This window comes from Cariama cristata, unplaced genomic scaffold (genome assembly GCF_000690535.1).
Source record: "Cariama cristata isolate BGI_N322 unplaced genomic scaffold, ASM69053v1 scaffold3911, whole genome shotgun sequence".
Classification (NCBI taxonomy): domain Eukaryota; kingdom Metazoa; phylum Chordata; class Aves; order Cariamiformes; family Cariamidae; genus Cariama; species Cariama cristata.
Genome location: NW_009599647.1, coordinates 1 through 25374, shown reverse-complemented (window position 1 = coordinate 25374; position 25374 = coordinate 1). Strand labels below are relative to the sequence as shown.

Sequence of the window (25374 nt, the reverse complement as noted above, 5' to 3'; positions counted from 1 at the left end):
CCTAGAAATTTTTCTGATTTAGATGTATAGGTTAGGCAAGGATAGCTTAATATGGGCAGATTACATAAATCTTCAAGTGACATTTCGCTTTTAATGCTCTTCTGAATTAATAATAAATATTAGCTTTCTTGTATGCGTTCTGCCATCATCCATCATATGCCTTCAGTGTGAGATGTAGCCATGTTACTGTATGCAGAATTGTGCCTACTGCATTCACACTTCTAGTGATCACAGTTAATAGACAAACTGTCCTGTGTCAGCTTCTAAGAAATACGTGAAAATAGCCTCACTTGTCAAGATGTATATATTCTTATTATGTATGATTTGTCTGCACTATGGTAAGTTCAGTAGTTCAGTGTTTATAATATCATAAGGGATAAATAGGCACTGAGAGAAAATACGGTGGAGATCCCCCCTGCCTGAAAGTTTATTGGGTAATCTTTGAAATATCTAAAGCAATTACAGTCATTAATTTTGAGGTATATTTTAAGATGTCATCTGTGATGGGTTGGTTGTGGTATTTTGATGGTGTATTCCTAAGGGGTGGACTCTCTTTAGAGAAAATTAGCAATGGTGGTTAATAGTTTAGATTCAAGAACGTCTTCTCTTTGCAGTAGCATTGCTTTTCTCTATGTGTACCCTTATCCATATTCTTTTCTGTAAAGATGTAGGTAAAAAGCCTGCTTTAAATGGATAATTTTGAATAGAGAGATCTGTGGAAGCAGTGCAACAGAAGTACCCATAATCCTACTCTTTATGAAAATTCCATGAAAAGATTTTCTGTGGCAGATGTATAGTTTCTTTTTTCATATGGAAGTAGAGAAAAAAGAACTGTTACCTCCAGTCTTTAAGTTACATCCTTTTCATAATGAAAGTGGATCTTTTTCACTCATTTGGATAGAATTTGCACTACATTTTCGCATCAGTGGATGCGAAAGGGTTCTGTCAGAAATTTTAGAGATTGTACCACAGAATCGTACCATAGTAGTCACAATTTTGTTCATCAGAAGAACAGATGTATACTTTTGAGGATGCACAACTCTAATTTCCTGTCATCTGAAAGTATCTTTAAGAAACCGGTATTGCAACTGAAAGTTTGAACCTTTAAACTCTGAATTATATTTTAGATGGCAAATTGTTATCGGATGATGTTACACATTATGTTGTCCCTGACTGCAAAGTTGTTCAGGATTACCTTGAGATTCTCGAGTTTCCAGAGCTGAAAGGTATTATTTTTATGCAAACAGCATGTCAAGCTCTGCAACATCAAAAAGGACGCAGGTACTTATCCTATAATAATTTATTTTTAATTTAGATTGAAATAAAGATACTAACTTTGTCAAATGTATATTTAAGCACCGTAACCCAAAGTCAGCAAATATACTGTACTTGGTTTGGTTTTAGGACTTTCAAGTGTCTTAATGTAATTTTACAGAAGGGAAGGAACTGTGATCCTTTGTGATCCATGGACATCAGTGCCCGTCATAGTTTTCACTTGACGGGAGTGATATTAAACCTGTAGCATTATTAACAAATCAGATGGCTTGTGGCAGGAATTAAGGAGACTTTGCAGTAATGATATGTCATGTGCCACAACTAGATTATAGACATATTTTTGATTTGTTCTATTAAAGACTGAGCAGTTGTGTTTGAGGAGTAATTAATGCTATTATGCGGTACTTACCTTACCAGACATTAACCTATGTATTGCCATAGCATATAAGAGCGCAATTTGCTGTCAAGGTCTTTTTATATTTCTAAAGCACTAACGCCTTTGAAGAAATAGCTCTTATCCCAGAAGTGACAAAATAAGTTCCTGAACACTTATGATGTTTTGTGGGACTCACTGGAAAATAAATGTTTAAAAATCAGAAGCATTCATAATGGAAATTAGAAAAGCTTGCTTACAGATGATGTTTTAGGTTTTATCATCAATGGTGTGATTTAATGAATGCATTTCTTTGTACATGACAGTACTTTTCCGTGAGTTTTTCAGCTGTATTTTCATCTGGAGTTAAAATAGCATTATTAAAAGAAAGCACAAGACTATATTTCTCTTTTTCATATTCCAGACAGTACAACAAGTTACGAAATCTAGTAAAGGACGCCCGTCATGACTGTACTGTGTTTGCTAATGAGTTCCACCAGCATTCTTATTTGCCGAGAGAGAAGGGAGAATCCATGGAGAAATGGCAGACCAGGTTTGTTTTAGCTTATGCACTACTACACTGGACAACTTTGTGACATTGTATTTAGGAATATTAGCATGCATTGAGTATGTAAGAGTTCATACTCTCACTCTGTTTGGCTCTGGAACAGTTCACAGTAACTGAAAGTCCAGGTTGTCTTTTTGTGATTAAGAAAGTGTCTATATTGTTTTCTTAGGAAAATAGACAAAAATGTACTTAATTAAGTGCAATAATGCCAAAAAAAAGCTGGATCATTTTAAAGTTGCACAGCCATTTTAAAGAATGCTTTAGCATAATAAATATATCACACACATCTTATTGGACTGTTATACGTAGTGTTTGATAGCCTGCAAGCACCATAGCATTGGGCTCTTGGCAGTTCCAGCTTGCTTTGTACAAACTTTCACTCAGAGGAACAATATGTTATGTTGCAGCTAGGGCACAAGTGGATGTCTTGGGGAGAAGACGTTTTATTTTCCTCTGTTCTCTTGGTGCTTATGTATGGCACATAAAAATTTTTGCAGACATAAGGTTTATGTAGCTTCGTGTATATATCTCAGAAGTATGTGTGTTAAACTAAAATCTCGTTTATACAAAGCCTGCAAATGTCTCGCAAGCAGCAAATGAGATATGCCAGAAATCTTATTTCAAACTTTACTTTCCTAGGAGTATTTACAATGCGGCAGTCTGGTATTATAATCACTGCTTGGGTCAGATGCCAGTTGTTATGGTAACAGAAGATGAAAATGCTATCAGGCAGTACGGAAATGAAACAGAGGGAGTGTTCGTGATTTCCTTCAAGGTAACATGCCAGAAAAATAGAAGAAGGTTTCCTTTATGCTGCATCAAAATGATGAAGCAAGTGCATTAAAGCTCAATGTATAGTGCAAATCATTTAAGAAAACTATGATGCTAACTCATGTCCTCGTTTATCAAAGAAAGCAAAGATGTCAGTTTTGGGAGTGTCATAAAATATGGTGGCGGTGAGCAAACCAGAGAACTGAAAAGAAAAACAGCAGCTCTAAAGGTAGAGGTCATCTTTCTTAGGAGCCCTTTTCATAATTTTCCTTGGTTTTAAAGATTTTGGCATTGATGAACAATGATCAGTTACCTCAGCCAGCTGTCTAAATCTGTAGTGCAAGCAGTGCATAAACAGCTGTAGCCTAAATATCCATCAGCATTATTCTGCCAGTTTATTTTAGCCTTGACTACTTAGGATACAGTGATGCATGAGATGAGAATTCATTCTTCATTTAGTTGTTGATCTCTGATGCCACTTGTATTCAGCGGGATGTGTGGATGGGAGGTTTATGTTTAGCTGTGAAAGATTGTTGAGTAAAAATAGGACCAAACAGATTTATCTTATTTATCTTAAATCAGATTTATCTTAAGCTGTATAAAAATGATGATGCTTGGTTTTTCTAATTGCTACGAGACAATGGAAAGTGGATCAAATGTAACGTATAAAATCATATGAAAAGTGTACAAGTAATAGTGGGTTGCCAGTTTAATTTTTCTGCTGTGGCACTTTACAAGAAGTCTGTGGCCTGGATGGGGTAGATTGGTGAATATCTAGTCTAGGATGCTGTCTTAACAGTCATGCCTCCTTTGTTGTATTTAGCAAATGATTTAGGTTGAATCTGGAACAAATCTGTGGTGTTCAGAGCAGACACATCATTACCACTTGGAAGTGCTCTTTGAGTATAGCATATGAGAGTATAGCATATAACTGTAGCTCTTGTCCATTATGGGCTTTCCAAATGCATTATTGAAAGAAGAGAGACCTCTAAATACTTTCATGTTTGTTTATATATGTGCATACAGAATTACTTGGATAACTTTTGGCCTGACTTAAAGGCAGCCCATGAACTCTTTGACTCTATACTTCAAGCTCGGCGTGAACGGGAGAGTGAAAGCCAAGAAAACAATGGAAAAGAGTATCCTGAGCACCTACCTGTGGAAGTATTGGAGACTGGCATCAAATCTGGGAGATATATACAGGTAATTTGCTATATAGAGAGCATACACAGAACAATGCAGTCTTGTGCTTGGTCCCTCTAGTTGCCTGAATTAGATAAAGAAATATTGCTATAGTGGGAAGAGGGAAAGAAAACAGAAAAGCAAGAGTAAGAGGATGGAAGGGATTAGGATTCTCAAAATATTTCCCCTACTTCATCTTGTGAACACATGGGGGTTTTTTCTCTTGGAGAAGATAAAATGAGAATTTGTTATTGAGGATCTTAAATTTGCTATGGATTTTTCTTCGGGTTGATATGTGATATACCTGTAAATTGAGAAAGTAGGTGTGATATGAAGCGGTTAGATCTCACTCTTAAAGATAAATAATGCTGCACAAGGGCAGCGTTTCGTACTTCATTTGCAGAGACATGTTTCAGTCAGTGACATTAATTTACGGTTTTATGGCTGTTCAGGGCCTCAATATGGATTGTTGGTGGACAAGTGTCCTTCTCAAAAATAATTTAAAGAATTAGATGTAATAATTTGCTCCTTTCGTGGGAATTTCAGCAGAAAGGTGAGAATAGAATATGAAAGAAAGACTGAGGTTTTTCTTTCTTGTAGGACTAACTCCAGATTCCATATTAAGGCAGGTAGCAAAAGTAATCTTACGCTGCCTGTGCTTTGAATAAAAGGACCTTTACAATTAAATTGAGCATTTAAAAGAACTTACCATTCTTTTCCAGAAGTGAGTACTTAAAGCTCTGCATCGTACATTCTCCCCCTATAGAGAGAACAGTTGTGTTCAAAATAACCTACATATCAATAAAAACTACTAACTTATTTAAAAATAGTGGTAAAACAAAAATGCTATGCTTTAAGGTTGGCTATTTAGAAGTGTGACTGTTTCATTCTGTTTATCGGTTACTTTCTTTTAGGGTACACTGAATGTCAATAAGCATAGAGCACAACTGGAAGCTTTTGTTCGACTTCAGGGATTTGGCAGCAAAGAAACAGGTGAAAAGACAATGGGAGGATTTACTCAATGCCTTTTTGATGCTGTCTGTGCTTTTTACATGAAGCCACATAGCCATATGCATATAACTGTTGAGTTATTAAACAAGATGAAAGCTAAGATACTCCAATGCTTAGGTTATTTTCATGGACCAGGAAGGAGGCTGAAGATTAACCCAGAGGGTGGACCTCATGAGAAAGCAATACCCTTCACGTCCTCCTTCCACTTTCTTTAGTAGCTTTGCCCGTGTTTTGGGCTCTTGTCCTACTAACACGTTTCCCTAGACCTTTTCTGAAGTTGAATACTGATGCAAATTGTTGTCTCTGTGCTTTGCTCTAACTTGAGGTGACCACTCATTTGACTGACATAAGTGTTTGCATAGATGTTGGCAGGATTAGAAAGCTGGTCATTGTGAACATAATAGGAAAAATGCCTTTTGGATCAGATAGGAACACCAGTATTGTCTTTCTGGTATGAGTTAGTAATAAATACCTTTGAAGGAACAGCCCATTATCCTTGTGCAGATATATTGTCCCAGCTTTCACTAATAAGTACTTTAAAATGTTTCTGTGACAGACCTTGCAGTGAAACCAATGTTCAATATACTAATCATTTTTTAAAAACTTGTTTTATTCTGGACCTTGCCCAGAATTTTATGACAGTGGTTTCCACAATTTAACTGTGTTGTGTGTTTTTAAAGCTGCTGCCTAAGAACGATGAACTCAACCTAGCCTATGCTGCTTTTTATCCAAGAGTTCATTTACAGAATTGCTTGCTATCTCCTTAAAAAAAAAAAAGAGGAAAAGGTGTTAATTTTCTTACAATATTAATTATTTGCCAGTAGTCCTTTTTGGAAGAAATCATATTGCAAATGTCATTTTCTGATATTTCAGCTTTTTTTTTAGTGGAAGGATTTGAATTTTTTAGCAGTTTATAGTTATATTTATTTTTATTTTAAATTTAGAACTTCAAAGTGACATCCTTATTTATGGGGCCAGAGCTCGAAATCGTGCAATCCATGGTGATGTGGTAGCTGTTGAGTTACTGCCTTTGCATGAATGGAAAGGAAGGACTGTTGCCCTTTGTGAAAATGAGACTGAGGATAAAGCAGCACCTGCAGACACCACTGGTGACCCTATGCCTACAGGTAAAGTAGAGAGCCTGATACAATGGCTTGTTAAGATTACCTCACTTCCTTGGTCCAAGCTGCATTGTACTCTTCATTATATAGTCCCTTCCCTCGATTTCTGTGATTGTCACACTTTTTGCACCGTAGTAAATTTGAAGTGATTATCCCAAATTAAAGCATTCTAACATATCCCAACAAGAAGGCTGCTAGATTCTTTCTATATGCAAAACTCTCCTTTTTTTTTTTTTTTATTTTTTTTTTGTTGTTTCCCTCCATTTTCATTCTCAGAAATAGCTGAATTATTGTAGTTAACCTTCCTAAAGTATTGAGTTTGGAATACTTTGCTACCCAAATGCATGCTGTCACTCTTCACGGCTCTACAAGAAATGAACTGTCATTCAAATACAGACCGATTTACCAGAGTGTGCACTCAAGCCCTCTGCTCTCACTGTTGGTGATACAGAAAGATAACAGCATCCTTTTAATTCCTTGATGATATATAACGTTCAAGATGAAAAAAATTTTTGTTAGGTGAAGAAGTGCCCAGCTCCCATTACATTCTGATGTGCTTGTGTGTGTACCATGAGAACTTAGAGTCTTATTTGAAAATAGTACTTAAAAGTTTGCTGAGGTCAGAGTTAAAAGTTTTAGGAGGTTAACTCTCTTCCTGCAAGAAAATGCTGTTTGATTTTGATCTTTGCTGTTAAAAATTTTCTGTATTTTTTTACTAGAATTGGCCACATTTCAGTAGTAGTGGGAATCTGTCTGAATAATTTATGTACTTTATCAATAGAAATCTATACAATGAGTTAGTCTCCACATAAATAAAAGCTCATTAAAATCTGGCTGTGCCAGATTAACAGTAATTTATAGCAAACTTGTATTGTTGTCTGCATACCATATGTTGTTAGCAATTGTAATACAGATTTGTGGGCACGTTAGTTCATATTACAAAGGAATGAATCTTCTCTGCCTCCCACATGCTTGCTTTCCTGTTCCTGTTTAACTCTGTAATGTACAGCTAAGTGTTCCTTATTAAAAGGTAAAGTTGTTGGAATCATTCAAAAGAACTGGAGGGATTATGTGGTCTCTTTCCCCTCTAAAGAAGAGAGCCAGTCCCAGAGCAGAAATGCTCAGAAAATCCTTGTTACACCTTGGGACTACCGAATTCCCAAAATCCGGATCAGTACCCAGCAAGCTGAAGCATTACAGGTAATTTGACAGAAGTGTTTTTGTATTCTGTGTTTCTACAAAATTGTGCAGGTATTATATGCTTTAATGGCGTTTTCCTTGGCAAAAACATTGGTAAAACTATTAATAAACTTAAGTCTGTGAGAGTAGTTCATTTTCTGCCTTGAAGGAATGTCTTCAATTCCTGTCAAAAGCATGTCAGCTTCAGGTAATAAAGACTATTTGAATTCTGAATTTTGGCCACAGTCCAGGTATCCTGAGCATTTATATACTACTTGCTTTGTTTTTTTTCTGATAAATTAAAGGTCATATTAGGTACATAAATTGTAATAGGCCTTGTGGCTTTATTGCATCTATGGCTATGTATAACTGATTAAAGTAGTAAGAAGAGCTTTTTGGCAAATTGATAACGAATTATGATGGTTAGCATGCCATTGCTGTAGAAAGAAGAAACATGGTTTTGTTCATTCTTGGCTGTTTTTACCTTGAAATGTTAAGTACTTCTTCACAGCCAAGAAATAAATTCCGGTTGTGTGTTTTCTGATATAAGAATATTTGTATACGTCTTGGTTTTGCTTTTATTTTTTATACTTTAAGATAGAGATTCTCCATATAATGACCCCAAGTAGGTCTTTGATCAGGAAAGAAATGTGATTCTCCATATTTGTTTGTGTGCTTCTCATTGTGGGTTTCTTTTTCCTTTCTATAAAGTTTTTAGAGCTGCCAGTCTCTTTGGATAGCATTGTTTGCCCCTGAAGGAGTATTTGTATTGATTGCTTCTCAGGAGCAGATTGCATTCTAACAGAATTGTCTTGCTGCAGGAGTATAGAGTTGTCGTGCGTATTGATTCTTGGGAGTCAACTTCTGTATATCCAAATGGACACTTTGTGAGAGTTCTAGGAAGGATTGGAGATCTTGAGGGGGAAACTGCAGCTATTCTGGTGGAGAACAGCATTTGTGTTGCCCCTTTCTCAGAAATCCAGGTTAGTCTTTGTGATTAGAGACGTTCTTTTCTGTTGATTTCCAGGGACTTCTTTCTCAAAGAGGGGGACTCTCTTACAGCTGAATGTCTTAGTTGCCAACAGGTTTTTGAAAGCTGAGAACTATTTATAGATTATTTTCCTGGAATTACTTTTGGATCAGTGGTTCTGTAGATACCACGAATTTTCAAATCAAGAGTGATTTTCAGATAATCTGTTTGCTGTGAGGAGAAGATTACAAACTCTCAATTCTAATTTGAGTTAGGCTTTTGACATATTAATGTCTCTAATATGTTTTTATGGTACTGATCCTAAAGGCCTGGTCCTACTGAAATCATTGTCTTAAATCCTTTTGACTTCAACCAGGAGAGGAACCAGCTGTCATAGATAACTATTTTGATTATACCTACAATTAATTGAAAGAAAAAGAATGTAAAAAACCAATATGCAGTAGTTATGTTTCCTAGAGCTGCATAATATCAGTTGTTAATAATATGCATAGCGTTCTTTTCAATTCTGTTTCATACTTTCTGTAAAGTAAGTGTAATAGACTGACTTGGAAAATGCAAGGAAAGAATTTGTCTAGGATGAAAAAGTACACAAAACCATTAATGATGTAGAAAAGGAAAAGGTAATTTAATTTCTTGCCTTCTTTTTGTAGAAAAGATATAAATGTATGTTCATCAATAATGTTTTTGTACAGATGAGTGAAATGCCCGTGAGTTCTTCAAAAGATCCATGGAAAGTGAATCCAGAGGAGGAAAAAAAACGTCTCGACTTGAGAGATACACACTTGATATTCAGCATTGACCCAAAAGGCTGCGAGGATGTGGATGACGCGCTCTCTGTTAGAACTCTGCCTAATGGGAATCTAGAGTTAGGTGTCCACATTGCAGATGTAACCCATTTTGTGGCAGCAAATTCTTACACGGATGTTGAGGCCAGAACAAGGTAAATTATGTTCTAAAAATTAGAAAATTTATGGATCTTAGAAGTTTGTGATGCTATCTTAAGGAAACATTGAGAAACATTGGCAGGAAGGAAACATTCTTTCTTCTTTCTTGTCATGAAAACAGCTTATTAAATCCAATCTATAACTAATGGTATTCTGCTTTTATTTGGATAAAATAGGCCTGCTGGGGAAGAAACTGCTTTCTGACCTACTGCTTCACCCTTTTACTATGAAATTGCTCTTTTCCACAAAGTTATGATTTAAATTTGTCTTCCCTTAGTCACTACTGTTTGCTTTATAGTCTACTTTAACATTTGTGATTTGAAGTATTTACAAACCGCTTGTTTGCGTTCCAAGGGGGATGAATCTTCCCAGAGAACATAGAACACCCACAAAATGGAATCAATTTAATTCCAGAGGTATTTGGCAGGCTTATGTTTTAATATTCAGTCTTGTGTTTTAATATGCCAAATATTCCATTCTTTTTTTTTTTATTGCCAATGTTTTGAACGTAAACTGCTAAATCACTTTATGAAATGTATTCTTTGTGGATGCAAAGAAATGTAAACTGTATAACCTGCAGAGGTGTTTGGTATAACTGTTAAATGACCTCTTCTTAGTTGAGCATATTTTGTACAGCGCTAGTTCTGGCCTTAATGGCAGTTGACGATCCCGAGGAAGGCAAAATTAGGCTTGCATTATACAAATAGTTAAACAATTTGACCTTGATACTGCACATGTTTATGTTCTGTAAGAATAACCTTTTAAAATCATGCTATGTGTCTTGTTTTGCTGAAGCTATGCTTATACCACAAACTGCTTCGGAGATGCACACCAATGAGTCCTTGTGAGAAGAACAGTAAATGTATTTTATTCCTCAGGGCAACAACTTACTATTTAGCAGATCGTCGTTACGACATGCTGCCCTCCGTCTTGAGTGCTGACATATGCTCGCTTCTTAGTGGAGTTGATAGGTAAGATTTTGTAATATTTCTGAGGAAGGAGGTTTTTACAGGTAATTTAATTATCGCTACCAGTCTCTGTGTTTATCGGTTGGATGTTTTTGCATTGCTACTAAATCCTCAGCTGAAAGAACTGTACATTAAACAATACCTTTCCATTCCATCATAGTTAGGTAGGGTGAATGCTTTGTAATACTTTACCCTGCCAAAATGTGTATGTCCACCGAAGCATTTTGTTTGAGCAGGATGATCCAGCTGAACATAGATGTAATCCATGCAAGATTCAAGCCATGACATGAAATCGCTGAGAAGATTGGACTTTAAACAAGAAAAATGCATTTCTGAAATCATTAGTCATTGGCACATTACCCTATTAGAAGAGCTCTTGTAATATTTATCTTTCATCATTGTTGACTCTTTTCTGGGATGAAATTAACTACTGACAGAATAATTCTGATGCAAAAGCAAGGTTTCCTACCTGTATTAGCCCTGTTGAGGTTTCCAGAGAGCACCATGAATGATTTTTCATGTAGACTTTTTTTTTAGTGGGAGTTAACACTCAATGTTAAATGTGCAACTCTGTAACTCAGTGTTACAGGGCATAACTCAAGTACTGCTGCTAAGAAAGGGAGAGTGAGGGCGATGCTTCCCCCAACTCTACCCCAGACACGGGTTCCCAGTGCTGCTTTTAGGCTGGCCTTCGCAGTCATGTCACCATATGATACACTGATTTGGCTGGGGAAAAAATAATTATTTTATTTTTTTTTCCACAGACTGTGAACACTTTGTGGGTGCTCAAAAATGTTACCTTATGTTACCTATTCCACAGGAACTGCTAATGCACTTGTTCTTTGAATTATTTGTTACTATTTGTAAGCAAAGTAGTGGGGAGTCATAAAAAAGCCAAAGTAGGGTATTATACAATGACTATTCGTCCTCCAATAATGTTCACCCGTACCCTTAGCAATTTGCTTTGTATTTAAACAGCAATCTAAAGGTGAAGGCATCTTTGTTCTTCACTTGTTTTTTCACGTGGGTTTCAGTCTGGAGGATGTGCACCCATGTGAATGGCCACGTTTATTACTATTGTCTTATTCCTCAAACGTGCCGTTACCCCATTTTATTACAATGTCCAGGGTTAGTTGGCTGGCTAGCATGAGGATATGCAGGGTGCAGATATGTTCATTGTGGATGCATCTGACTAATAAAATAAAAATTAATAAAAATAACTCTTGTGGTGTAGCTGAGCTTTAAAGTAGATGTGGCCTTATATCTTAGGGGTACTCTGCCTCAACAAGTGGATTGAAAATACTGCTGACATAGTTGGTCCTCATTTATTAAGTTGTGATACACAAGACTGAAAAGCAAGTGCATTAATTAGTGGCATTGCTGAGCACTGGTTTGTTTCATGAAGGAAAAGGTGTTTCCAGTAAAAAAGAACCGAATGAAACTTGTAAATTTTGAATAGTTGGATTTGCTTGAAATGAGAGTTTAAGTCAATCAGAACTATTCATAGAATTGTGATCTTATCTTTAAGGTATGCTGTAAGTGTCTTGTGGGAACTAGAAAAAGAATCGTATGAAATGCTGCGAGTCTCCTACAACAAAACCATCATTCGATCTGCATACAAGCTAGTTTACGAAGCAGCACAGGGATTATTAGATGGAGACACAAGTGTTGTTGGTGATATCCTGGAACTGCAAAACTTGGATGAAAGAACTAGACAGAAGAAGTTGGCTGAACTGGTTTGGGCAATATCAAAACTCACTGATATAGCACGACACGTTAGAGCTAAGCGGGACAGCTGTGGTGCTCTGGAACTAGAAGGGGTAGAAATCCGAGTGCAACTGGATGATAAACATAATATCAATGATCTCATCCCTAAGCAGCCACTGGAGGTGCATGAGACTGTAGCAGAATGTATGATTCTTGCCAACCACTGGGTGGCAAAAAAGATTTCAGAAGACTTTCCTCACCAAGCTTTGTTGCGTCAACACCCTCCACCACGACAGGAATTTTTTACTGAACTTCAAGAATGTGCCAGTGCCAAAGGTTTCTCAATAGACACACGGTATCTTTTATTATTTATCTTAAGTGCTTTAATTAAAGATTTAACTGTTTGGCTGTGGTATTGTTAGAAACCATTACAGTTCTGAGTATCAATAATAGACACTGCATAGCAATTCTTAAAAAAAAAAATTTTACCGTACCCTTTCTGTGAGCAGGAGATAGTGTTCTAAACAGGAGATGCTGCCTGCGTTCTGCTGACTGTACTGAAAATGGTAGTGTCTGAATAATTTTAGTCATAGCCAAAAAGAATTTGTTCAGTCACTGCGTAGTGGTTAAGCTCTGTACCAGCCTTGTTTTCACCATATTTCCTGTAATAGTAGCGTAAGAAAGTACTTGTTTAAATCAAGTTAATTCTGTGCAATATAGTCATTTTAAATGACTCAAAATAATTCAGAATTACTTTGTCAAGATAACGTGAGAAGGCTGTGGGCATCACCATATTGGGGGGCATAATCTCTGGACATCACCGAGTGTGAAGGGCATCAGTAGTGCCTCCTTTTACTTGGATGTCAACTTGTCCCACTGGTGCCCTCCTGTACAGAGCAGGTTTTGGATCAGCTCAGCATCTGTTTTGCACAGCACAGAACAGGGGTTTGCTCCAGTCCATCTTGGTTCTCCAGGTTGCAGAAGACCGGCCTGTTGGTGAAAACTGTTTGTTTTTTGTTTTTTTTTTTTCCTGGAACATTTTTCTAGAGTGGAGCTGTTATTAAAATGTGTTTCAAAGCTTTAATGTCATTCATATGTTAATAACTACTAATCACTTTTATGCACTTTTGTATGCTATTTTTAACTACAAGCTATTATGACAGCATAATTTTCTTCAGAAGGAACACTTTTTTGACAGGTCTAACAAAGCATTGGCCGAATCTCTGGATAAAGCAAATGACCCACTGGATCCAATTGTAAATAAACTGTTGCGAGCTATGGCCACTCATGCAATGTCTAATGCCTTGTACTTCTCGACTGGCTCTTGTCCTGAGGAAGAGTTTCATCATTATGGTATCTTGTCACATTTTTTTATGCTATTCCTGTTACTATTTCTGAACTGTTGGGCGAGAGGCAGTTGATTGATCGCTTAACACCTCTTCCTTCTTTATTTGTAGGACTTGCCTTAGAGAAATACACTCATTTCACTTCTCCAATTAGAAGATACGCGGATATTGTTGTCCACAGGCTCTTGACGGCAGCAACTCTGAATGAAACTAAAGGAGATGTTAAGGATTATGTATTCAGTAATAAGGATCTTCAGGAATTGTGCAGGCACATTAATAACAGAAACCGGGTAAGGTGGTCGTTGCGCATGTCTCTGCGTGTGTGTGTGTATGCTGCCCAACAGAATGGGATACCAGGCCTGACTGCGGCTTTTGGGTACTATGATGACATAGTATCACCCATTTTTACTTATAATGCTTTGGTGTTTTTTTACTTAAATATCAGTTTTCTTCTGAGAGTCGTAGTAAAAGTGATGTCATACTTCACCTGTACTACATGTAGGATTTCCTTTTAGACATAATTTTTCTATTTCTATTACTCCCAGGTAAGGGAGTAAGCAATGGGAAAAATAAAGTATGGAAATCAAAGCCAAACAAGGTCATTGAAGTATTTATTTAGGTGGTTTTGTCTTCTCTTTTTGTGGGGGGTGCTTGCAGGCAGCTCAGCGTGCTCAGAAGCAGTCTACTGAACTCTTCCAGTGTATGTACTTCAAAGACAAAACCTCAGAAACCGATGCGCGCTCCATAGCAGATGGTGTTATTTACTCGATTCGAACAAACGGTGTGCTTGTTTATGTACCAAGGTGAGTTGGTTACAGCTTGGACTGAGCTTAAAAATAAGACTTCAGTGTTACTAGAATGCTGTGAGGGCACCTCTGGTCCTTGAGAAAGGAAGTGTTTATGGCATGGCCTGGTGTTGGCCGATGACTTGTGTTGTAGATTTTTGTTGTAAATCATAAGCAGTGCTTTTCTATGCATTGACTCTGCAAAGCAGTTCCTATGAGGAAATGGTAAGATTATGCTGTAGTGTGTATTTATTTCAAAACATGAAAAGGACGTTTTTTGCCCAAGCAGCTGCTAGGGCAGAACAATGACTGGAATATTCGCCCCCACACTTTTGAAGAAAAAAAACCCAACCAAACCCAAAAACCAACATGGAAAGCAATTTTCCAAATCACATTCCTCAGTGCGCTCTTCCTTCACTACAGACCACTGTTTATGCTTTGGAACAGCTACTCCTCGTAGGCAGCAGGGAAGTGTAGAAGAAATCTTTACATGATGCTGTTTATGGCAGTTAGGCTCCTGTAAGTGCCTGTATCTCAGCTCAGCCTCTGATTTATGCAAGTGGAAAGCAACTCTTTGCATGGAGCTAACGTTATGTTTTAATTTCTGAGCGTTTAAATCTGTATTTTAAAGTATACTGAATGTGTTCTGCTTATGTTATAAATTGGCTAGTGAATGATAGGCAGCAGCACTCATCACTGCAGAGCCCTACCTATCATAAGACTTGGCCAGCTCTTCAAGCTGGGGGGAAGAGAACTACCTTTCCTTTCCCTTACTGGCTCTGGACATTTTGGATTAGTTAACGCTCTTCGTGTTTGCGCATTACTGGTAGCTGCACTGTCTACCTGGCTAGCTAACAGGTACGAGAAATGCAGGCATAAGAACTCTCCTTTAAACAAAACCTCAAAAAATGTTCTATAGGGATGTTAGGTAAAGCAAACATTATGTGAATACCCTGGACTTCCATGGATACAGCCAGGAGCTGCTTGATCCTGGCCACAGGCTGAGCTTGGATATAAACCAGCTTGATGCAGGCCTGCCATCTCCAGCATTCCAGATGGCTTGGCTTGGGTGCGCAGCTGAAGAGCCAGAACCTACCCAACCAAGAATGGCTTCCTTCCAGAGAATCCTGTGCAAATACGCTCCTGGTCTTTAAGTAACTTTTTTTCCTGGAGAACTGTTTCCATGCTGTGCTGTCTGGAATAACCTGTAATGCTGCTTATCAGGCCGTTCCAGGCTCCACCCAACACATACAATATTACTTTCGCTTTGCTGCTTTCAAAACAGTTCAGTCACTGTTTTCACGCTGTTTTCCTACACTCCAGGGGTTTCGTTGACAATGCACATTGGTGTCCCTGAAGCAGGATGATCAGGCTACAGCTTTTGCCCCTTTATGTTACTTTTATATACTTCTAGCTAGCCTTCTGTTGGGTTTCAAAATTCAGAGAACTGATAAGGCTGAAAGTTGTTAGGACAGCTTCTGTCTGCTCATCTGTTTTGTAGATACGGAATCAAAGGTGCCGCATATATGAAAAACAAAGAAGGCTTAGTCATCTCTTGTCAAGGGGACAGGAGCTGCGAGTGGAAGCCTGGATCACTTCATCGCTTTCAGAATAAAATTACTTCTACAACAACTACAGGAGAATCAGTTACACTAAGCCTTTTCGATCATATTACAGTGAGTATTTAATCTGAAGGAAATAAAAGGAAATAGCACCATCAGAAATCAAATAATTTTTACATTGCTTTTAAGGTGAAAATCCTTGTGCAGACTTCCCGCTGCCATGCCGACACGATCAAGCTTGAAATAATCAGGAATGCACAGTACCAGGCTTCAGACACAGAGATTTCCCAGCAGAATGTTCAGGTGGTGAAATCCAACTTGGTAAAAGCAGTCAGTCAGTCTGCAGAAGCAGCCCAGCGTGCCCAAGAGAAAACTAAAGTTGAAGTAATTGATGAAGACTATCAGGAGTACTGCCAGACGCAGGGAGCCAGCTTGTACCAGCTGCTGGAGGAGATCAGGGATTTGGCACTATTAGATGTTTCAGCTGACATTAGAACTTGAACTATAACCTACCAACATCTGCTTGTGGATATTCTGCTCTGATTCGTTTTGTAGGATTAAGGTTAGGTTTGGGTTTTTTTTTTTTTTTAAAAAAAGTCTATTTAAATATTCAAGAGTCCTTTTCATAAGAAACAAAATGTCTATTTTAAAGAAGAATTATTTTTATCTGATTATGAACATGTATGAGTTTTTAAGATTTTATATATGATAAATCTCATCTTCCAGACTAAAGACAGTGTGGTGAATTCTTTTAACCATCATTCAAAAAATTACTTTCCCATATTGTCCATAAATTAAGTTCTTAGAACCTATTTCCTACAGCCTTTAGCTATCTTCCGCTATAGTATAGTGAGCTTAACTCATAGCTACAAGGATATAAAAAACAAACTCCTTCACACTAATCTAGAATACAGAATTTTGTTTATTGAAATCCCCCAGCTGCACATCTGGCATAAAATAGCATCTGTTGACATGAACTTCCTTCATCTGCTCTAAGTGCTGCTCTTGTCTGAATTCAGTTTCTAGAAATTTGGTTTCTGTTGTGAGCAGCAGCCTACCCTAGGCTACTGGAGAGGGCAGAGGGAGAGGCTCAGGGCTTCACCTTTATAGTGATTCTTGTTCATGCCACAAAAGGGAAAAGCTATTGTGTAAGAAGAGGATGAAACAGAGCCTCAAGGCAGAGAACAGAATCAGTAACTGATCTGGCCAAAGCCTGTTACCGTCGGAGGATGTACTTGTCTGACTAGCACAAGGGAGGGGGAAGCTCAGAGGGCCTGGAGTCATCACAGCCTTGTACAAGAACTTCAGGTTTGACTTCTGAAATTTAATAGCCTCCATTTTATAAGAAAAAGATGCAGGTACTTGATAAGAAGTTAAAAAATCCAGGACAGCTGGATTATATATATTATATATACCCTCTCTTAATTAAAAAAAAAAAAATATCAAACCAACACAACTTTAATAGAAACTTCACCTGTCAATATCCCAGTTAATTTAGTTTCACATCAATTGTAAACAAAATTCAAAGTAGGTAAAAAAACTCATTAACATTTCCTAAAGCAGCTTGGGGGAAGTGGAAAAGATGTCTCAAATGCAGATTGAACTTTGTTCTGTTTTCTGGTGTACAGCTTGTGCATCTGCAGTTTCGAGAGAAGAGTTCTGTCCAACTCTAACGGATGTAGCAGTGAAGGCTTCCATGAAGCTTCTGGAGTCAGAGTGCAAACAGCCAGCAACGTTTCAGTCTAAAGACAGTACTTAGAACATTGGAGTCTTTCAGCCAAGAAAGTCATTCAAAGCCTGGGGAGCAGTTACTGCTTTTCACTAGCACATTCCAACTCTCTATCCCCAGCGTCAGCTTCTGTAACAGCAACCCTGGTTGCGGTAACTTCAGTGTCTTCGATATGGCCAGTGGGATCCTGAGCAACTGGGGTATGAAACTCCTCTTCCAAGCAACTAGTGGAGAGCTCTGCTGAAAAACAAACAAAACCAAACAATTTCCTACCATGAGGAAACACTCTTGCTGTGTTTAACTGCAGTTTCCATCACCAGAATCGCAGTCTGCAGGAAAGCTAACTCCAGAGACGACCAGCAAGATGAGTTTCATTTCATCAAAGACAAAGCTATCACAACTTGGCAGGACAACTAGGGAGAGTAGTTCTGACTCAGCTTTGGGCAAGTCTAGCTACAGGAACACAGTTTAAATTGGAGACTTACAGAGTTTGCTACTTTCTAGAAAAGCAATCACTACTGTTTCCTTCAAACAGACTCAGCAGCTCAGCTGTACAAGCTGCTCAGGCTACCGACCTTAACATTAACACTTCAGAGTTACAGGGTTAGTTACCATTGTGTTGCAACTGGCTGCTACACTGCATCTTTGCTTGCCTACGTTCCAAGGCCAACTGCCTGTTCTTCTTGATTCGCTGTTGTTGCTCTTCCGTCAGAGTTGTCCCAGACACAGAATTGAGTTCTTTTGCATTTCCAGAGCAGGAACATACATCCTCAGTGGCTGTATCCAGTCCATTGCTTTCCCCTCCACCATCTGGTTCAAAATGGGAGGGGAGGGGGTGTAGGAGGAGGAAGAGGGGCAGAAATCAACACTTTCAGCTCAGAGAGATCTACTGCTAAGTATCTGCCAAGAGAACATTTTAAAAGCATCTCTATGCTCTACATTTTAAAGTTGTATTGACAGCTGAAGATCATGCCGTAATTTAGTTTTAATGGGCAATTTTCTGCCCAGGTCCACATACCTGATATTCAAAGCATACAAATGCTTATCAGAGATCCCCAACACACCACAATAATAAATGTCCAAATTTAGAGGCATAGCTCTGTGTACTAAGTTAGCAATCAGGAGCTGTGCTGGAAGGTTAAAAAAAGACAGTAAAATCAGACCATCCTTACTGAAAGGCCAGATCATTTTCTTCCCACCCCTACTAATACGATGCTGTCCTTCGGGAAGTGGCAGGACTAGTTATGGGAATCAGACAGAGGTTTGAACATAGACACTGAATAGTCGGGTTTGAATTCAGTGTGCTACTATTAAGGAATATTTACTCATTTGCCAACATTAAAATATGTAAAATGGAGGCAGTCCAACTTCGTTAGACAAACTTCACCCACCAACAGAGCAGCAGAGCACTCTTTCAAGAATGCCTAAGGCCAAGTGTGCTTGTGCCTCTGCACCACTTTAAGCCTGTGAATAGAGAAGTTAGCTGACAACAAGGGTTTGGGTTTTAATACAATACTCTAGTTTGAGTCTTTATTTCAAAACTTAAGACACCTATGTGAGTTTTTCAACTGAAGACTGACTAGTTGTAGCAGTACACTCGCTAACACGGTTCAAGAACAGATCAGCACTGCATTTAAATACAAGTGTATGGAACCATCGCACAGAAAAATCTGATAACTCTACAGACACTGTCGGCAGGAACCATTTGCTTTACTGTTTGTGGCTGCTTACGGTTGCATTCCATTTCTAGCAAATGCAGCCAACGATGAAGACAGCCACATGTCCCTAACTGCCCAAAGGTCGTCCCCAGAGGTGAGGCAAGGTTTTACCACTGGTTAACACCATTCCCAAGCCCTGGCTTCTCTGGAAGCCGAGGTTCACGTGGAGACAAACTGGACAATGTGTAGGTAAGGGTTTCAAGAGATACAGGGAAAGTGTGAACACCTGCAAAGGACCTCTGGAACAACAATGAAATTCACCAATTTCTGCTAATAAAGTTACTTTCAAGCTACCAGGTGAACTTTGCTCCCTCTTTTTATAAAAAAATTTGTTTACTTCTAGTCTAAAAATATTATCTGATTGGAAGAGACTCTTGAATTATCTACTTGTTAAGTGGCTGGATTTTGATATTGGAAGAAATACTCAATAGTAGCTATGTGCCGAGACTGACTGACAGACATAATGGTGCCCACAAGCATTAGTAAGTACTTTCCCTATAAAGGACACTACACCCTGGCTGCACTGTAACAGCTTGTAGTAGAAACGGTATAACGAGCCTCTGATTTCTGCATTAATAACATCCAAGAGCTCTTCAGACTGTACGCTTATAAAAGTACAATACGAACCAGTATGTTCACTTGGTGATTGCAGTTTTGGGGGTTACTTTGAAGACTATTTCTAACAATGCTGGTAATAATAGCCATTTTCCATTTCCTTTCAGCATCCCAGGCAATTTAATTTCTTTTTGTACGTATATGTAGCATTTTAGTCTGAGTACCAGTTCAGTTTTGTAATCATAAGTCTCACAGAGCTTGGCTTTAAAATAGATGATCACTCAACAATTTCTTCTACATTAGGAAAACGTATCATGATCATTAATTTCTGGTCAGTAGGAGGGGAAGTAACAGACACAGAAGTAACTGAACAGACAGCATAATGAGCATACCTTTATTACTTGCAAAATCTTCATGTAAAATAGGAAGATCAAGTCTAATCCGCTTTAGGCAGGTCTGCAAATGAGAGATCAAAATTCTGGTATTTCATCTGTAAGAAAAATCTTTTGTGCAACATTGCTGTTTTTAATACTACTCCCAATTTCTCGTTACACTTTATTACTCAGAAAAAAAAAATAATATTCCTTTCACTACATGTCTGTTTGACGCACAACTTTTAATGCTGTGGATCGTTTTCCCAGTCCTTCATCTACTACCTAGCCAGATGAAGCAGCATTCTTCAGAAGTCTTCTTTTAAGGTTTGAACCTGCAAAAAACAAACAAAACCCCCAAAACCAACCAGTTCCAGCACTCTTAAGCTAATTATTTTAGTTAAAGATGTCCTCAAAAAGTTGAAGCCGATTCTCTGAAGTACTAATTCAAATAAAGAAAGGTTGTATCTAAATGTAAACTTACAATACTGGAAGGAGCTATTTTAAAAAGAGAAATTAATTTAAATAACATTTTACTCCTTAGCAGTATGCACAACTTACATCTTATTTTGTTGCATAATTGCTCTCCTAAACCTACCTCTTAGACTATCCAGTACTGCATGAAGAGAAACTGACAGGAGCAATACATACCTGAACTTCCTTTTTGTTTCCCAGAGACTCTACTTTGTCAATAAAATCCTCAAACTGCAATTTTGGAAACAGTCTGTGAGCCCAGTGTTCCATATGTCGTATGAGCGTCTTCAGGTCCTCTGCCTAGAGAATAAAGGAAGACATCCAGCTACTAAAAGTTGACTAAGTCAGTAGACTACAGAGGGAAATGGGACAGGAACATTTCTGAAAACATTATGCATCTGCAGCTTGAAAGCATGGGTAACCTTTCCTGCCACAATCAAGTCTGTAAGTGCAATTTCAAGCTATGAGAAGAATACCGATCTGAGTTCAGGAAGAGCATTTGCATATACTGCATATACTGTAAAACATCCGACAGGCCCTTGAGCAACCTAGGTCTGAACCCCTGTCCACAGGGGCACAGACAGAAAAATGTACAGCTGAATAACCTTATCTAGTGAAGATTTTTGCTCAGATCAGCAGTACTGCCTAGTTTCTTTGTGCCTCCAGTTGGGAAGAGAAAATTTATACCATGAATGTTCTCCGTAAACAGGCATCCTTGGAAGTGTGCCAATAGTCTAATGGCATTTAAAGAAAGATAAGCTTTGTATGTTTTGGTGTATCCAAGACAATGAGACAGTTTGTAGAGAAAAATACGGCTTTCTCTTTGCTTAAATGGTATGTCACACTTTATTCAACATCAAAAACTTTGGGATAGAGGTGTCACAACAGCCAGGATATTTTCACTAACAGAGGAAACTGATCAGGAAATGAGATGGTAAAGGCATTCCAGGCATAGCAGACAGTCTTGTTAGTCTGCTCCTATTTCAAAAACCTCTTTCTATGGACAATACAAAAGAGTCACAGACTTGATATTCTCGTTTTGGAGTAGAAGAAAATAGTTTTAAGATCAAAACATGGATTTTGTTAAAACATTCATGTTTGTTTGTTTTGTTTTTAAATTTGCAGCTACAAACCCCATCAGGGTACATTCAAATACTGCTAGAAAGCTGGCTAACCAGAGTATAATATCAACTCTCCCCATAGCAGATGGGCAGCAATCTATCAAATCTAGATTAACCTCCCAGGAAACAAAACAAAAGCTCACTATGTCTTACCTCATGCCCTTTACCCTTGAACTTTACGTTGTCAAACATGTGTCTTAGGGCTGGAAGTCCTCTTTCTGAAATTAACCTGGCAATAGGAAATTGGTGAAGTTATTTAAAACCCATACTTTCTTCTTCTAATTAACAAAAACAACAAAAAAACCCACAGACACAAAAAACCTCCCAGCACACAAAACAAAAACTCCTCACATTCCTTTTAAGAGCCTAAAGCTACAGAGCTCTATTTGAAAGATATAGAGAATCAGAAGTCATTAAGAAAATGCACAAAATAGAAAAAAGACTGCTGCAAGACCCAAGACTTTTTTTTTTTTAAAAAAAAATTCACCATACATATATTCCTAGTCCAAGGAGCTTTTTGCTTTTGATTACATGGAAAGAAAATTGAATGGTCAGTTCTAGTATCTATATTGGCCAAGCAGAACTAGTTAGATGTGTGACCGGAGCATCCACCTGTGGTATCATGGACTAACTTCATCAGTGTATTCAAAATGGAAGAAACTGAAAGCTCAGATTCTTTCCATTGCTTATAAAGAACTTACACCAGTTTTAGTAATAATAGCAAAGAAAATACTAAAATCCTTTATCTTTACACAGAGTTTATCCAGTTTGTACATAAGTCAGGTGTAAGTGTACTTGAGGTAGTGCCTTACAGTCACCATTATATTGAGGTTCTATTTGGAAGCAGACCTTATTTAATTAAAGAAATCTACAGTACTGTATCTGAAGCAAAATGAAGGAGATCCAGCTGGAAGAGTCCTACGTACAAATAATAAATATCTCTTAATAAAGTATTAGTCATGTACTGAGTCCCAAGGAGACTTCAAGAAAGTTAGACTAGTAATAGCGTTATACAGGTAGGCACGGCATAAAGAGCTTGATACACAGCATGCAAGAGGCACTTTCATCTTCGAAACTCTTGATCTTTGACTTGGCTATGACCAAGCAGGGATCACAGTAACCTTAATCATTCTCCCACAGCCATAGACCAAATTCATCACAGAATGAAATACTCCGTAGAAAATTACCTCTGGGCATCTAGTTTAGGCATTGGTCTTTTAATTGCTTTCCATGTAGCTACAGCAGAATCCTTTGTTTGAGACTGCTGGTTTCCATCTGGTTCCAATAAAGAAAATAACATACTTTAAGTATATAATGCAATTGACGTCAACTATATAATGCAAATGACGTCAACTACATGATTGCATCATGTAGTTTTAAGAATCCTTTGTTTGAGACTGCTGGTTTCCATCTGGTTCCAATAAAGAAAATAACATACTTTAAGTATACAGTGCAATTGACGTCAACTAGAATTGCATCATCTAGTTTTAAGTTTCTGCCCTATCAAAAAAGCGGCATCACAAGTATTCCACTGCAGGTATAGTACTCCAAACAAACGTCTGCATATTTCACTTTGCTTCTCCTACAAGACAGATTGGAAATAAATCCGTCTCTTCAAAATATATGGAAGAATCAACTTTTCTAGCAAAGTAGGTTCATTGAAAGGGAAATTTCCTCATTTTAGAACTTTTATGTCCTATTTCTGATAAGAAATGTATTTAGAATAGATGCTGCTTCTAAAAGGAAGAAGAAACTCAAATTATCAATAAACATAAATTGATAGGTGTGTCCCAAAACTTCCACTGACAGATCTGAAAGACAGACCCAAACCACCAGCATCGCCTTCAAAAAACAGAGAAAAAGGTGTTGTGTGACCACAACCAACCTGTCTTAAAAACCAAAGTCCATATACTTTTTGGTTAGGGCCAGTATATATTATTTGACTGCAACAGACAAGGCACCACTGCCCATCTCATCTCAGAGCTAGCAATTAGTTATGATACTGATTTCTTGGTTTACTTTTTGTTACTTTGAACATCAGCAATTCAGAAGTTCTCCTTTTCACATAAAAAGGAATTAAATCTATCCAAAATCCTGTTTTCTAGTGATCAGACAGAGCAGGGATCAAGGAAAAACGTATGTTAACACTACAGGCAAATATGAGTAGAAGTAAACAATAGCTAAAATAAAATCTCTATACTTTTTATTAGCTTGTTCAGTACACAGTAAGATCTTTTCAAATAAAAATAATTAAGTTTTACTGTCCTGAAGTGTCTTGGATTTTTCCTAGGTTATATGCTCTACAAAATCTACCAACATCTCCATGGAATACATTCAACACTCGTATCTCTTCTGAAATCCAAGTCATAAAGGGTAACTATAGATCACCACTGTATCTTCACCAACATTTTGTCAGAAGAGCTTGAATTTTATAGAGTCATTTGTGCACATATTTTCATGGAATCTAGAAAAATAAACTTTTCCCACAAGCTCGGAAGCATAGAATCAATAACAATTTAAATTTACAGATTGCTTTCTTATCTACACAAGACCATTTTTACGCAGTAAACTCAAGGTAGTGAACTACACCACCAATAATGTTGATTTCACAGCACTTCATTGTCTATACTGCAAAATGGGATCTTTAGGGGTCACCAGTGTTCACCTCCATTAGCTTGAGTCCATTCAACATCGTCTTTTCCTGGAGAGGCAGGAGGTGGAAGAGGCGGGAACGTTTCGTCTTCTGTATTCTCATAATCGGGAAGATCAAACAAGTTGTTCTCTAAAGGATCTATCATTGCCACAGATGAGCTTTTTTTTCCCTCCTGCAGGAAATACCAAAATCATTTAAAGAGAAGCAGTGAGAAGAAAAGGCTGTCACAGAAGCAGATAAACATCAGTTACATACAGTATGTCTACAGCTTTTCCAGAAAAAATTTGCCAACCAGAAAAACCAGGATCATATGAATGAAGCAGCAGACATCATACAGACGGATGACACAACCCAGCCTCGCTAGGCCAAATACAATCAGGGTTTGCCATGTTTCAACTCGTCAAAGTTACTTGGGAGTGGCAGGTACGGGTCACGGGAATAACAAAAGGAGTGGATTTTTAACCAAAGCACTCACCAAGGCAGCTGGTCCCCACTCACGTCCGTGACAATCAAAGACTACGGGGGGCTGGGGTGGTAACTCCTCTGATTTACACCGTACTCACTTAGAAACGCAGTCCGGAGCAGGATTCCCCTTTTCCGGCTCTTTTAAGTGAAGCTAATTCCAGAAACTTTAGCACATCAGCACAAGCGGGTTTAGGATGACCCGGTCTCACCACGGCTGCGTTCCCAAGGCTTCAGGAACAGCTCTTTTTTGAGGGAAAGTTGTTTCTCAGACGATTTTAGTAACAAGAGGCCACCCCAAGCAGCTACAAAACTCTCACGGAGGCTGAGGGAGTCGCAGGAGGGCAGTAACGGAGCTCGCTAGGGTCTCCAGGGCCAGACCTCCAGCACTAAACCCACGGAGGCCCCGCTCCCCTCACACCGCGAGAGCAGCCCCGGGGCGTGCTGGCACTGAGAGGGGGGCCCTCCCCCTCCCACCGGCGGGAAGCGGGGCGAGGAGGGCTTCTCA

General features: G+C 38.3%; 2 protein-coding genes across 2 annotated transcripts; one reads left to right on the top strand and one right to left on the bottom strand.

Annotated features, from left to right (window-relative positions):
• The first annotated feature begins 1135 nt into the window (after window positions 1–1135).
• Window positions 1136–16284, top strand: DIS3L (DIS3 like exosome 3'-5' exoribonuclease). The gene is made up of 16 exons (XM_009709749.1): window positions 1136–1281; window positions 2073–2201; window positions 2856–2991; window positions 4014–4190; window positions 5084–5162; window positions 6125–6307; window positions 7332–7501; window positions 8302–8463; window positions 9164–9411; window positions 10294–10386; window positions 11912–12445; window positions 13289–13443; window positions 13548–13726; window positions 14094–14239; window positions 15723–15897; window positions 15973–16284. The coding sequence occupies exons 1-16, from the start codon at window positions 1238–1240 to the stop codon at window positions 16282–16284; spliced, it is 2922 nt and encodes a 973-aa protein (XP_009708051.1). The 5' UTR covers window positions 1136–1237.
• Window positions 16285–17591: 1307 nt separating this feature from the next.
• TIPIN (TIMELESS interacting protein) lies at window positions 17592–24549 on the bottom strand. The gene is made up of 7 exons (XM_009709748.1): window positions 24417–24549; window positions 22939–23026; window positions 21905–21980; window positions 20808–20930; window positions 20178–20241; window positions 18125–18322; window positions 17592–17749 (listed from the first exon to the last, which is right to left on the bottom strand). The coding sequence occupies exons 1-7, from the start codon at window positions 24547–24549 to the stop codon at window positions 17592–17594; spliced, it is 840 nt and encodes a 279-aa protein (XP_009708050.1).
• Window positions 24550–25374: the final 825 nt, after the last annotated feature.